Genomic DNA, 14,243 nt, shown 5'->3' with positions numbered 1-14,243 from the left:
CCTCTCACCTCTACCGTGAAGGAATTTTCACATTTTAGAATTGATTTCATGCTATTCCCCTCTGAAATGACATTTCTATTTACCACAACTCACTGGGCGACTTCAATAGTTACACTTTGCAAGAACCAGATTGGACCCCTTTTACATGTAGAATAGCCATAATTATTCATAACAGACTCAACAAGGTGCAGGAAACAGATGTTGGGTCATCATGCACCACGTAGTTGCTGCAGATGGACATCCATGATGTTGGAGCTGGTGACTGGAGTCCATTAATTGCAATTGTGCAATTCTTGTACAATTCTTCTTCTGACGAAGTTGTACTTTTGTATTTTCTTACTCAGTTGTATATAGCATTTGTATTTCTATTTTATATATTATATTTTATTCTATTGTATATAGTATTTTATTGCATTCCAGTGTTTTCTAATTTCTGCTACATAACTTTGCACTTTGGCTGTAACAAAACAAATTTCCCACCTGTGGGACTAATAAAGGTCATCTTATCTTATTAGAGTAACATGGCAGTGATTCTGGTGTAAAGTTTGAGAATGAGCTTTGTATATCATCCTGCTGGAAGCGGCCATCAGAGCACTGGCACACAGTGGTCTATAAAGGGATGGACATCATCAGAAAGAATACTTGTGTAAGAAGACCCAAGTAGATCAACAGTTTCTGAAATGTTCAGTGCAGCCCATTTAGCATGACATGTTCAAAGTTCAACCCCAATCTGATGCTCCATTTAAACTTCAGGTGATATTCTTGATTACATCTACATGTCCAAATTAGGGTGTTGCCATGTGATTGAAACCAGTATCTAATCAGACAGCAGCTGAATAAATGTACCTAATAAAATGTTTAAGTGTATATACCCACAAAGATTGAGTGCAACGATCAATCCACACGCCACCACCTTAAATATTTCACAAGTACTCAAGATAAAATTTAAAAAGCAACCTCATTAGTTTCTCATAATTAAAGATCAGATTTACAATGAACATTTAAGGAGATCTTGTAAATACAATCTTTTGCAATCTAAAGTTTACCTTTAAAAAGTTTAAACTTTGACCATTTTAGTAATTTCTAAACTAACAGTTTGTACTGAGATTATGTTTGAATTACGAGTTTGTGACCCTTGACCATGTTAAGGTGAACAAAAACAAACATCTCAGACCAGTGTGAAGTACTGCTTCTGAATTAGACTCAAAACAATTATTTTCTGTTTCACAAAAGTACAAGTTACTGCAACCATATGTCTTGTTAGTGTGGAAAGTTTTACAACTGAACTCTTAGTAGCAGGTGTAAGCATTCAACCACGTAAACATTTAATTGCATTAAAGAGGAAATACAAAAAATGTTTAATCAAGATTTTATTTATTAATTCTATTTGTGCTTTTTATAACTTAATAGCACACAAACTGAATCCCAACCACCCTCAAAAAAAATGACTGCGAGCAGTGTTGCCCCCATTAGTGACCAGTAGGATTGGAGAGGATACAGTTCAAAAAAGAAAAAAAAAAAACAAAACAAAAAAAACCACAAAGGCACAAACAGCTTGCTGCATCCCTCAGAGGCATCTTTAATGCTCCACTTCTATAGGAAAGGGCCACTATCTATGCCATGAAAGGGAAGATGTATGCGCTAAAATTATGCCAACATTTTTCACCGTGTGACCCTCTCAGTACGATTCAGGTGATGCGAGATTGGGTGGCTGCGACGCGACAAAGGAATGCTACTAGCTTTTGCTGACTTTGTCGCAGTTTTCAGTCGAACTGCAAGATTGGTACAGCTCCCCTTTACTAAGAAAAGGGGGGGGGGTAACAAAACAAAAAACACCTTATCTATATACACTGAGAATAAGAATTTTTTCCCATGGTCTGTACAATTGGGCCTATACATTATTTACGGTGCAGTCTCGTACAAAAAAATATATATTCACTCAGCTGGCAAAACGGATCTCCATCACTTGCCTCTTCAAAAGCAGTAACTTCAATACTGAAGTTAAAGCATGGTTTAGTTACATCATCCTGTTCTGTGCACTGTCTTTCAAATTAAAGTTCACATTTTCACAGTAAACAAGTGGAGATGGACAAAGAGGGGGGGGGGGGGGGGGGGGGGAGAAAATTCCAGCACAGTGTTTATTTTCTTATGGCCGGAACTCTAATTCATCTACACTTATGACCTTGGCTGGCATAGAGGGGAGTGGCTGCTCTAGTACATCTGATCCAAACCACTTGGCGAGGCCTAGAGGGGGGCTGCCGCCGTGTCGCTGGGAACCATTCGTCCGGTGGGGGCCTTGGCTCTGTGACTGAGTGCCAGGGACACTGGGATGTACTGCAAGACAAGACAAAAGTATTCAATCGGCAAGTCTTCAAACAAGATAATTAAATACACCACATTTTAATAACATTTGTGAGGATAATTCTGCCATAGCCACATAGTTCCACTGAATTTGAATATTTGAAATTTTCCTCCACTCACTTGGTCGTTGCTGTTGTTGAAGTTGCTGTTGCATTGCTGCTAACTGCATTTGAGTACTGGCTCTGGGAGGTAGAAGTGGATGCCCAGTTGCACTTAGTGGGTACAGTGGTTGTCCAAGCAGGGCAGGAGGCAAGCCTTGAAGTTGTGCAAGGTCATGTGGCGGAAATATACCTTGAGAGTACAATTAAAGATCAGAAACAATTAGGTTTAATATTCAGTTAGTTACAAAAAGACTAATACAGTTTTTAGTGTTTTTATAAAGCAAAAGGATTTGAGAGAGAAAAAAAAAAAAAAAAAAAAAAGCCAGCAACCTGCTTGCACAAGAGCAGGTCCTAACTGCTGGGGCTGGATACCCTGCGCCAGCATACGTTGCACCACAGGGTGGAGCTGGGGAGGAGGGCGCACCATAGGTACGTGGGATAGCAGCGGTACTGGGTAGACAGGACGAGGGAAAGATGAGGATGGTCCTGGAGGTACCATGGCGGGTGGATGGTGTCCAATAGAGCCAGGCCTGAGGCGCTCTTGTTCTTTGCTAGACAACGTCTGTGAGCTGGTCTTTACTCCCCCTGACTGAGCTACATTACCATCCACTGCTTCCAGGTATAGATTTGGGGAGCTGCTGCCTGTAATCATACAACCGAGATCTCAGTGTTACAGGGTATGTGTTAACTCACAGGTATGAAATTGAAAGTTAAAAATCAAACTAGTTGTGGGTACCGTATTTTTCGGACCATAAGGCGCACCGGATTATAAGGCACACTAAGCAAAACAAAACAGTCAGATAAGTCAAATTATACTCAACTCATTCTTCTTGCTTCCTCCACTTCCGTACCATTGATTCATTAATATTAAATTCTCTCGCAGCTACTCCATTCCCATGTTGTTGCAGTATATTAATGACTAACCTCATAATGTGGATGGATTATCTCAGTTGTTCTCCTGACAGAAATTTACAGCATCCTGCCATACAATTGCATTTGTCCCCAACCATCAGGAACCCTCATGTTAACTTTTATTGAGTGGAAAAAAGTTAGCATTCATCCTCCACCTTCACTGTGCTTATGTTATGCTAACATAGCTATGTCGCTAGCGATCACGTAGCACATCATATACCAGCTAGCCCAACTTCAGTAACCCTACAAACGTTACTGCTGTTTAGTTTTCAGTCTTCATTTCAGTCTTCCCTCAGTCAGAACATGGTATATCACATTTAGGTGGAAACTAGCGAGCTAACTTCCTGCTAACTTCTAACTCTATTAAATTTAATAAAAATTCTGTTTTCATGGATGCCTGGATGTTAAACTTAATTGTTACACCTGGTGAAGCAGCAACACTGACCATTTTATAAAAAGGTGAAAGAACAGTTTTTAACTCTCAGTGATGCCGCAGTGTTTTGGACCTAAAGAGGACTGAGTTTTGGGCCCAGATTACTCCGTGAGGCTCCTGACTATGGTAGCTGTAATGCTCTGACAATCCATCAAGCGGTGCGGCTTCGTAGCTTACCAAAGTTGTACTAAAACATTTGACAGATTTTTGTGCGCCGTATACCACATAAAATTGGTTCGAGGTAAGTAAGCACAACCAGCATTCATGCATAAGGTGCACTGGATTATATGTCGATTTTTGAGAAAATTGAAGGATTTTAAGTGTGCCTTCTAGTCCGGAAAATACGGTAAATTAATACTGCACCATCGTGAGAATGTGCTGCCGAGTCGTCCTTGGTCTCTGAGCGATTTGAAGGTTCATCTTTGCTCTTCTCTTTTGTTGCATACATTTTGCGGATCACAGATGTGGGTGTAAATGAAGGGGACAACTGACATAGGCAGGGGAGGAAGAAAAGAAAGAAGTTAATACTAGCAATAACAACAGGTGCATGAATTAGAAATAAGTCAAAACAACTTTAAAAACAACACTGGGAAGAAAAAAAAGTTTGCAGAGTTACGTTTATGCTTACCATACTGGTGACAGTATTTCCTGGAGAGTTTCTTCCAGCAGGCTGAGAGCCTGGTCCAGGGGAACGATTAAGACGCTGCGGTCTGGACAAAAAACAAAAAAAAACAAACAAAACAAACACTCAGCATACAAATTCTAACCAACATTATTTTTTATCCTTGGACGCATACATTATACTGGCTTAATATGTGGCAATATATTCTTTAGCTTTGTTTATAAAGAAAGTATTTGTTTTGTAAAAAGCAGTCAATAGGACTTCAATAAGACATTAAAGTGCATGTCACTCAATTTGCTAAAATTGACTGATATCATAACTATTTAAAGTCTCTATACTAGGTGATATTTAAACACGATTAAAGCAAAAACAAACCTATTTCGGAAAGACTTGTCTTGTGGTTGTTTGTAGCCAGATTGGAATTGGTGGTGGGCATGGAGAGCAAGATCCTGCTGGAATGCCAGTGCTTCCAAGTCTGCTTGGTTAATAGGAATAGAGAGCGCCCTCATCTGGAAAGACAAGGTAGACCCAACCCAACTCATCAAAAGTCAAAGTTTTAGCTCAAAGGCCTATAAATGTAATTTTTACTCCATGATGCTACTACTATCAATATGACTGTTACAAGCAACATGTATCACAACATATACATTATAATACTTAAACAGTAGTTTACTGAAAGCATATTTAACTATTTACATATAAACCAAACAAACCGCATGAAATCTCATCTCAGTAACCTGTTGCTGTGCAGCAGATCCAGGACTGATTGACCTGTGTATATCAGCAAACTGTTCTGGTAGCATGGGCTGAGGACCAACAGGAAATCCTTGAGGTAGGAGAGGATGAAGAACTGTTTATTGACCAATTTAAGGGCTAATCCAATTTAAAGAACTGCATGCCATCATTCTTCCTAGTTCCATGGCACTCCTCAGTAAGCTTACCTGCAGGAGGTTGCAACCGACTATTGAAGTATTCAGGTGAGGGTGCCCTCTGTGGAAAGAGAGGGAGTGAAGGGCCCTTGTGTAGTAGGCCACGTAGAGGTGCAGAAGTTACTGGGGCCTCGGCGCTGCTCAGCAGATTGCCAAACTGCGTTGGGGAGCCACTACGAACTCCCAAGAGCTCCTTTAGAGAGAAAACATTTTCAAATAACTTCTCATTTACTTTATGATTTTGTAGATTTATTGTGAATAGTCAACAGCTAGCCCTGACTGATTGTAGGAACACTTCATTATCCTCAGGACAGTAACCATACCCACCTGGAATATATTTTTTTGTGGCTGTGCAGGTACTTGGGCATCAGGCAGTGTCACTACAGCTTGATCTGCAGTTTGCTGCTTTGTACAGGAGGGAGGAAAATTGGGGTAAATCAAAGTAGAACAAAGTAATTAGTCTGCTACTCTACATTCTGAACTGCAAACAAATTGGCCTTAGTCAAGTCACCGCCAGGGAGGCAGAAGTCAACTGAACGAGATAGACGTGTGCGTGCAATTCCACGTCAAAGCGTCCATTCTGCAAGTGAGTAACGCTGTTAGATTCATGTTCCGTTATATTATTCTGACAATTCTTTTGCCCAATTCAAGAAGCTAGTACTTTTGGTTTTTTCACTGACTTGCACAAAGGACAGTTTACAAGACGACACTGCAAAAAACAAGGTATACAAGCTACAACCTCAACAGTTAAGCAAATTTATGCCCATCATTTTCTATCCTAATTTTAAAAAAATTAAAAACAAAATAAGGGGGGGGGGGGGTTTCTTAAGCTTGCAGGATGCATTGAACAGGGCCCGAGTTCACCTGTTTTACTGCAACATGCACAATGCTCCAAGTTGACACATATCAAGTGTCGACTTGGAGCAAAGAAAATTATAAATATGTAGAAATACTTACAGTGTTTGTGTTGGTTTTGGGGTGAGGTGGCAGAGTTCCACTTGCCTTCATGCTGCTGACCAGTTTATTAAAGGCTGACATGTCTGTGTCACGTGAGCGCGGACAGGGCACTCAACCCGCCAGTTAAAGCCTCTTCTAAATGTTCAGCCATGAAGGGCGTTCCATTTCCTCTCTCGGCAGGTGGCACCTTTCGCCTCTGTGGTTCCGAGTCTAGCCTCATTCCCTTCATTTCTCCCTCCACCTCCTCCAATGAGAGTACAACTCCAGAATTAGCTGTGAACAGATTATACAACAAAATTCAACCTTCATGTATCAGAGCTCAGTGTTAAAAAGCAAATTACCATTTCATTGAATGGATTTATTAAATTATAAATTGTGTTAAATTAAATTAAACTCCACAGTATCCTGCAACAGCTTTCAGTGTGTTACTGCAGACAGAGGTGCAGCTGAATGTTAAAATTTAAAAGCCTGAAATTCAGCTTCTCTCTACATATACCCATTTTTGAAAAACATGATAGCTAACTGCTGAAATCTCCCGAGTTCATCTAGCTATTGTCAAGGATCATCGACGTGTGCACCATGGCATTCAGCACTTGTTTGTTTTTGGCATTCTTGTGCCATACCTACTCAAAGACAAACGCATGAGCCTGCTGAACTGTGACTCTGTCACTCCATGAATAGAAAAAAAAAAAGTTGGTAATAGGATGTGTGTGGTTAGGAACAGAAAAGGTAGACTTTTAATCCACATGACACTGAGTAGAGCTCAGCTGTGGAAATGGTTTAGTAAACAGACACTCACTGCTGTCCCGAAGCCGAGCCTTATTGGCAGAGAGCGTAGAAAGCAGAGGTTTCAGGTCTACTTTGGCCTTATGCAGCAGCTCCAGGATGTCCACCTTCTCCTTGCATTCAGAAGACTGAATAGGTGCAAAATATGAGGCATTGCCTCGGCTGGGGGACGTGCAACGTGGCTCGAGCCCTTCAGAGAATCAGAAGGGGAATAAGATTTAGGATATTTAACAGCAATCCAGATCATTTCGGGAGCGTAATCTTTGTTTGTACTCAAATAGCATCACATATGATGCAATAGTAGCAGGTCAGGATTTTGATAATATATCCCAAAAGTGTTGTGCAAATGTCAAGGGTACATTTCTAAGATTTCTTTAAATCGTGCAAGCTATCTTGATGATTAAATAACTGCTTGAGGCAGACAATACAGCCTCAAAATGATATTTCAAGGAAATCTTTCATATCTGATACTGGGAGAAGAATACTTAATGTTTAATCAATGCCTCCAGCTTGCAGACAGCAGCATTTATTAGTACAAACAAAATGAAGGGCAATTTCTATCCTATCCAAGTGCTATCGTAGGTCCTTCAATTTGACAGACTGTGCAATATGCACAAGAATAAACACATGCTTTAAAAACAAAAAAAAACAACATTTTATCATTCTTGCTGCACTTTGAATATATAAAAACTGGTGTCTTTTAGTTTTATATAATACCATTTGTGCATACAAATTACTCTTATAGTTATTCAACTTCTACTTTTATCTTTTGTTGTTATTCATTTTTCTTTTTAATAATTTTCTAATATAAACAATTTAGCTTTTCTTTCGCCCTTGTGCTACTGTAACTAGTCAATTTCCCCAGTTTAGGATTAATAAGAGTAGATATATCTAGTGACAAAGCAAAATATACAAAAGACACAGCATAAGTGAAATGCAAGCACAAAAGCAGCTTAGGTCATGTTTTTTTTCCTAGAAATTTTAATCATGACTTAACATTAACTGAACAGCCTTCTAGCGCTTCAGGAATCTGTAAATAGTATCACACAAAATTGATTTATTTTCTTTTCTTTTTTTCTTTTTAAACCCAGGCTGTTGTAACATCGGTAATAAGTTTTTAAATCAGCTGCTTTAAGTTCAGCTTTTTCCATCACGTAGCCACATTAGTAGTTTCCAACCACCGTTCGTGCTTCCTGTCATACAGAGACATACAGAGTGCAACTAGTGAACGCTCCAGCGAGTCATTTGTTTAACACAAGGGTTTCACATCCCCACCTGTTAGCACCTTCTCCTTGCATACCTTCATGCCCTTGTTTTACTGTATTAACGTCAGATATCATGTAAAGACTTGTCTTATCACAGAGGTGACAAGCGTGTGCCCTACAACTGCTTTTACAGAAAATAGATTTGACTCAGTGGTCAAGAAATCAAATCACTTACCAGCAAGTTTCTCCAGCTCTTCATGAGGAGTTGACCTCAAGCTGCTGGACCGGCTGCATGGACTCTGGTTACTAGAGAACCACTGGCTGAAGCGGCTAGCTGACACAGGGCCCTCTCCCAAAACATCCTCTATCATCTGTAAGACAGAAATAGGGGCCTGTGAGACAGACTAGGATACAAAAATCTGCATATTGAAGGATGCAAGAACAAATGTGCCACTTACGTTTGTAGTGCTTTCCATCGATTTAGCACTAAAAAGGTGCTAGAAGACTGAGGGCAGTGTCACTGAATGCACTGCTTTTTGACCTTGTTCTCATTTACCAGCAAGTATTGAATCTAAAAGTGCTAAAAGTAGTTTGCAGTTGGGCTTTTCTAGTTCAAACTAGAAACTGCATCCAAGCTACAATGATGGGCATAAATTTGGATTGTTGATGCCTTTTAAACATCTCATTAACCCCATGCAAAAGCCCAGAGAACAGAACATTGATAGTGCACCATTCAGTGACATGACTCACCAACTAAAGACCAAATTCAGTGAGGTCAAGCTAGTGCAGCAGAGGTAATCTTGCACTGATACAAAGTATCAATACTTAGTTTTATATGACTAAATGCACAATTTGTGAAATTCAGATTTATTCATTTTTTAAAAAAAAGCCACAAATATCAGACTTGTAAGAGTCTTAATTGTATCATTTGTTTTTAAGTTGACAGTTATGTCTGGTTCAGGGGTGAGCAAACATGAAAACCTCTACTGTTAAGCTTATCTGGAAAAATTAAAATCACACTGATATTTTAGAAGTTACTAATGACACCCCATCTGTGAGCTTCACACCACTAAGCAAAACAAAACCATAGTGCACCCCAGTACTTACAGAGGCCAGTCCTGGCATGGTCTTCTCTAGATTGAAGAATTCATTGAAGTCGAAGTCACCAGCTGAAGGCTCTGGAAGAACATCAGTGTGGGGAACTTCCTGATCAGCTGTCGGCTGCAAACCCACATCTTGATCCTCGGGCTGTCCGCCATTACATTCCACTACTGCATACAAGATGTGTGACAATAAAATTAAATACAAGTCACAATTTTAACATGAGAAGTCTTACTGAACTGACTTTCCAAATACTACTAGAAATGCAATAGTCCCTAAAAATGTTGGCAGTATTTCTAACAATGTCTTGACATGCCTTCTTTCAAAGATTCTGTCCGCTTCCTTGAACGCTTAGATTTGCGTTTATCATCTTCCAGGATTTTGTCATCAAATCCAATAAGCTCAATTGTCTCCGACTGGCTGGTGGGACCCCCCGAGAACCACTCTGGCTCCTCTTCTGCATACGAGTCATTCCTCCTCCTTTCGCTAAACACACGCTTGTCACCAAAATCTCTCTGCAAATGATTACACGGGACAAACAATATCAATTTAGAAATATAGGATGGGACAATTAAAGAGTAACTGCACAGAAACACTTTTATAGATTTAGTTCAAGTCTTAAGAGAATTGTGTTTTTAGACAGTTAAAAAAAAAAAAAAAAAAAAACTAAAAAATGTATCGTGTAAAATAAAGTTCCAAAAAATTTAAGTGCATTCAATATCACATTAGAACTAAATGCAAGGTCATTTGCATCGACTGAAAGCAACAAACACCAACCCTAAATCTTTTATCCTTCAAGTCTCTCTCGCGCTCCTTTTCCTTCTCTGCACGAGCTTCTCTCTCAAAGGCACGGGCAGCAATTATGCGTCCACTGCCAATTCTGCGTGACCCTCCCATACGTAGAGTATCATTTTCTTTGTTTTCCAAGGGGCTGATTGGGCGACGGATATGAGGGGCAGCATTGCCCTGACATCCACCTCCGAAGCTACGTCGCTGTGGGCTCAGTACTACATCCAGGTCATCTTCCTTTAACCGCTCACGGGGATCTAAAAAAAACAGATGGGGGGGGGAGGGGAAAAAAAAAAGTTTTATGGAGTACATAGACTACATGAACAATTCCACTGCAGCAGTTTGGAAATCTTGTGCAAGGCTGGAACTTAAAATCCTAAACATTCATTGATCAGAGCACAGTTAAGTTTCTAGACAACATTGTTATTACAAAACGCAAAGATGAAAGGATAACAGCAAGCGAGATTTGATCGGTTGAGAGAGAGGGAGCAACATCAAAACAGCCACAAAAAGTCCTGCATATATGTGCCCAAGTCTTGTATTGAAGCAATCAAGTGATGAATAACTGTTTTCCAGTATGTTGTTTTACAATGGGGTTTTTTTGCCGTGTTGATTTGTTTTTCACCGAAGCAGCTAATAAAGTACAATGGAATACAATTTTGCCTCTTTCTTGTAAGATTCTATAATAAAATGAAACAATAGTACCATTTATAAATAAAGACAATAAATTGAATTAATTATGAAACACTTATTTTATTTCTATTGGATCTGAAAATGTTGTGTATGTTGTGTTGGCCTGTAAACGAGATGCAGAAAATCTTTTAATGACAGCTGTAAAATGAAATAGTCCAAATCAGAAAATAGATACACCAAAGTAAACTGGACCTGGGCTTGTTGCAGGAATCTGAAGTTACAAAACACTGCGTGAGTGTATGCACTCACACTTAAGACATAATTATAAATATGTGCGTGATGAAAGTTGGGCAGCGTGCTAACATTTTTAGTCCACTCTGTATGCTCGTATGGTCTCTTTTTTGCCTTTTCGTCAAGTCGGTCTTTGTACGGACCTGCCTTGTTCTGCTTCGTTTTGTACATAACTAGGGATTAAAACCACAGAATTAATGATTACTGGAAATGCTAGCACTTGATGTAGTGTTTTGATTTTGCTGCCACTCGTACCTACAACGCAATGCGCGATAGTCACATGGTCTGTCGATCTCCATTTACCTGGGATTCTTCGTTTTAATGGAACTCTGTCATCCATGTAGTCCTTCTTAAAACCTTCCACAGGTGAGCTTCGCTCTGAAGTGGGATATAATGAGGCATGCCATTTCTCAGGGTCCCAGACACCATCACTATTTTAAAAAAAAAGAAAAAGAAAGAAATAGCCAGAGATAAGACTTAAGTCCATACTTTAAGTCAAATTTCAAATGAAGACAGACAACTACAGCCTCACCTGGGATCCTGTTTAGGAAAAAATAAATAAAGAGCAACAATGAAAAATAGGCATGGGCAAAACTACAATACACAGGTGAGGCCATCCATTTCAACCTTTATGCTGTGAGCACAGAATACAACCCAAAAGGAGGGTGCAAGAAAATCAGATCTTCAAAATAATAAACCAATTGATACTGTTGCACTAGCAGTGTTTAACTCTGATGACAGACTACTATAAACAATTTTTCCAACAGTTGAGACAAATCAAATTTAATCTGAAGTCATTCATGAACTCTCCCATAAAGACATTACACTTAATGACGAGTTCTGACACCTCAGTATCCACCAATAAAGATGTGATTAGATGACAACTAAAACTGAAGGGTAGCTGCCTAGGCAGAGACCACCCTCACACCTCACCACACTAGCGGATGCAAACATAAGCAGATCTAAAAAAAAATAATGACCAACTGCTCAGTTCAGAAAAGATATTTGAGGGCAACTCATAGTAGGCTTTGAAGGGGTAAAGAGGTCTCTTTTTTAATGATTAAAAATAAAACCCCAAAAAACAGCTTGACCCACCCTTTAATGAGCCCACTTCTCATATAGCCATAGCCACTGTTCCTGGCTCTAACAGCTATGGGACAAAGATACAAGTCTTCTAGCGCAAGCGTTTGTTTAGCTTCTCAAGCAGACATCTGAACAAATCTTTGACTGTTGTTTAAGAATTACCCCAAGGAATTTAAATGAGCTCTGAGCAAGAGACAAGCTGAAAGTACATGTGACTTCCAAAAAGCAGGAGCAAGTCTTCTTGACAGTTAAACCATGTCAATGATTATTACAAACGTTATGCAAATTTTAGTTTCAAGGCCGTGAACATATTTGTGTAGAAACTCCTCTGCTTAACCTCGTTTAATCAAATTAACTTTTGATCACATACACTTCAGTTCCAGCAAAACATACATTTGAAGAACTGTTATCTGTGCCAAAAATCAGTATTTCACAGCATAGAGGAATACTAGTACTTTTCCTTACTAGAATTAACCCATGCTTTCTCATTTGAGAAGCATAATCTCCTCTCCAGTATTACCCAGTGTGACTTTTACAAATTCATACCTGTCATATTTTTCAGAGAGACATTCAGGCCTTTCATTGGAGATTGGCAGCTCTTTGATTTCCAAAAGCTCCTCCTGCAAATAAATTGATAGTCTAGTTTAATTCACAGCAACATCTAAACTTGATAGACAATGACACAGCTGGCATTTTGTCACCTTAGTGTATCTGTAAGGAGCTGTGGCTGCCGGCTTAGGCTGGTCGACAGCAGCTTCACCATTCTTAGGCTCTACACAGGCATCTTTCTCCATGATGGATTTCAGTCAGAGCAGACAGTGTCTCAGCCACCAATGACTCTACACCTGTGGATGACAAGTTAACATTTACAAGTCAATTATCCTCGACCACGGCCACTAAATACAGTCTTAAAGGCCAATTACTTCAAATGAAAGGACGCATGTTCCGAAGATTTAAAAAAACCAAACAAAAAACACACGGCTTCCTTCTGTTGCTGCAAAATATATCAGATGTATTGCCATCTTAAACTAGGCAGCACGAGAAAACAAAATTATAGAAAAGTTGCCGTGAAGAAAAACTCTCATGGAACTTACCTGCACCGGGCAGTTAAAGAACAACCCTAGAGTCTCAGGTTGTTGCTGGCTAATTAGCAATTTAATTGACAGCAGCTGAGAACTGACATGTCATTATATTACAAAGCATTTACGTCAATTTACTAATTGGCTATCGCATTTGAGTTGTAAACGAAGCCGTTTTGCAATGAAAAGATCCAGCGAGTTAAATACATGTAAACATTTTAATACAAAACATTCCCCATCTTTTCAGCTTTAGGAAATAAACGCTACTAGTTAGCCAAGAGATTGATACAGGGTTAGCCAAACGATGGTAGCGTCCCACACAGTTAACCATAAGGCGAATTCGTGGCACAAAAGTTGTGTAGACAACCGACTTGCAAGTCAAATTTTGGCTAAAGACGGACTTACTCAGTTTGAATGCTGTAGGGAATGCCGGTCGCTAACGGCCGAGCTGATCACGTTAGTTAGCTGGCTAGCCTAGCCTAGCACTTTGAGCTAGCTAACTAGCTGGGGGACTGGGGATAAATGCCCACCCAGCGAGCACCAAATCGTGAGCCGGTAGAGTTGTCGCTGTGATTTAAGGGAGCACACACTATAGAGGGGTAACCTAACACAATAAGACTGGTCCAAAACAACAAATTAAATCACACGGAACCGGTGAAATCTCAAATAATAGTCTTCTCTTTCTCTGTTTTCTAAGTCGTAGCAGAAATTTTCCTCTGATCACCGCTTTAAGAAGGTCCTGGCAAAGATTACGCCGTGACCAACGCGCCTTTGTAAAAATTAAAATGGGCAGGTGCGCGTTGGCGATAGTTATTTTAAAATCTAAATCAATATATGAAAATTAATTTCCCAATATATTGGTTCATACGTATGTATATAAAATATTGAAAATGTAAATTGCTTTGTAGTGATTTTTATACTACGGTAAAAGGCACTTGACAGGCATTATTAGAGACGGCCA

At 39.5% G+C, this 14,243-nt stretch overlaps 1 protein-coding gene across 1 annotated transcript; it reads right to left on the bottom strand.

Annotated features, from left to right (window-relative positions):
- Positions 1–377: 377 nt before the first annotated feature.
- eif4enif1 (eukaryotic translation initiation factor 4E nuclear import factor 1) lies at positions 378–14,043 on the bottom strand. Its single transcript, XM_085161181.1, is given in 20 exon segments — positions 378–2,334; positions 2,482–2,652; positions 2,793–3,104; positions 4,171–4,294; positions 4,436–4,517; positions 4,805–4,938; positions 5,167–5,255; positions 5,371–5,551; positions 5,686–5,763; positions 6,316–6,420; positions 6,422–6,588; positions 7,115–7,291; positions 8,542–8,677; positions 9,414–9,577; positions 9,724–9,922; positions 10,185–10,453; positions 11,424–11,551; positions 12,750–12,823; positions 12,905–13,048; positions 13,688–14,043. Coding segments are annotated over 19 exon segments (2,871 nt in total). The 5' UTR covers positions 12,998–13,048; positions 13,688–14,043; the 3' UTR covers positions 378–2,146.
- Positions 14,044–14,243: the final 200 nt, after the last annotated feature.

Source organism: Neolamprologus multifasciatus, chromosome 5 (genome assembly GCF_963576455.1).
Source record: "Neolamprologus multifasciatus chromosome 5, fNeoMul1.2, whole genome shotgun sequence".
In the NCBI taxonomy this organism is placed as follows: domain Eukaryota; kingdom Metazoa; phylum Chordata; class Actinopteri; order Cichliformes; family Cichlidae; genus Neolamprologus; species Neolamprologus multifasciatus.
This window is presented reverse-complemented; position numbering and strand designations above follow the sequence as displayed.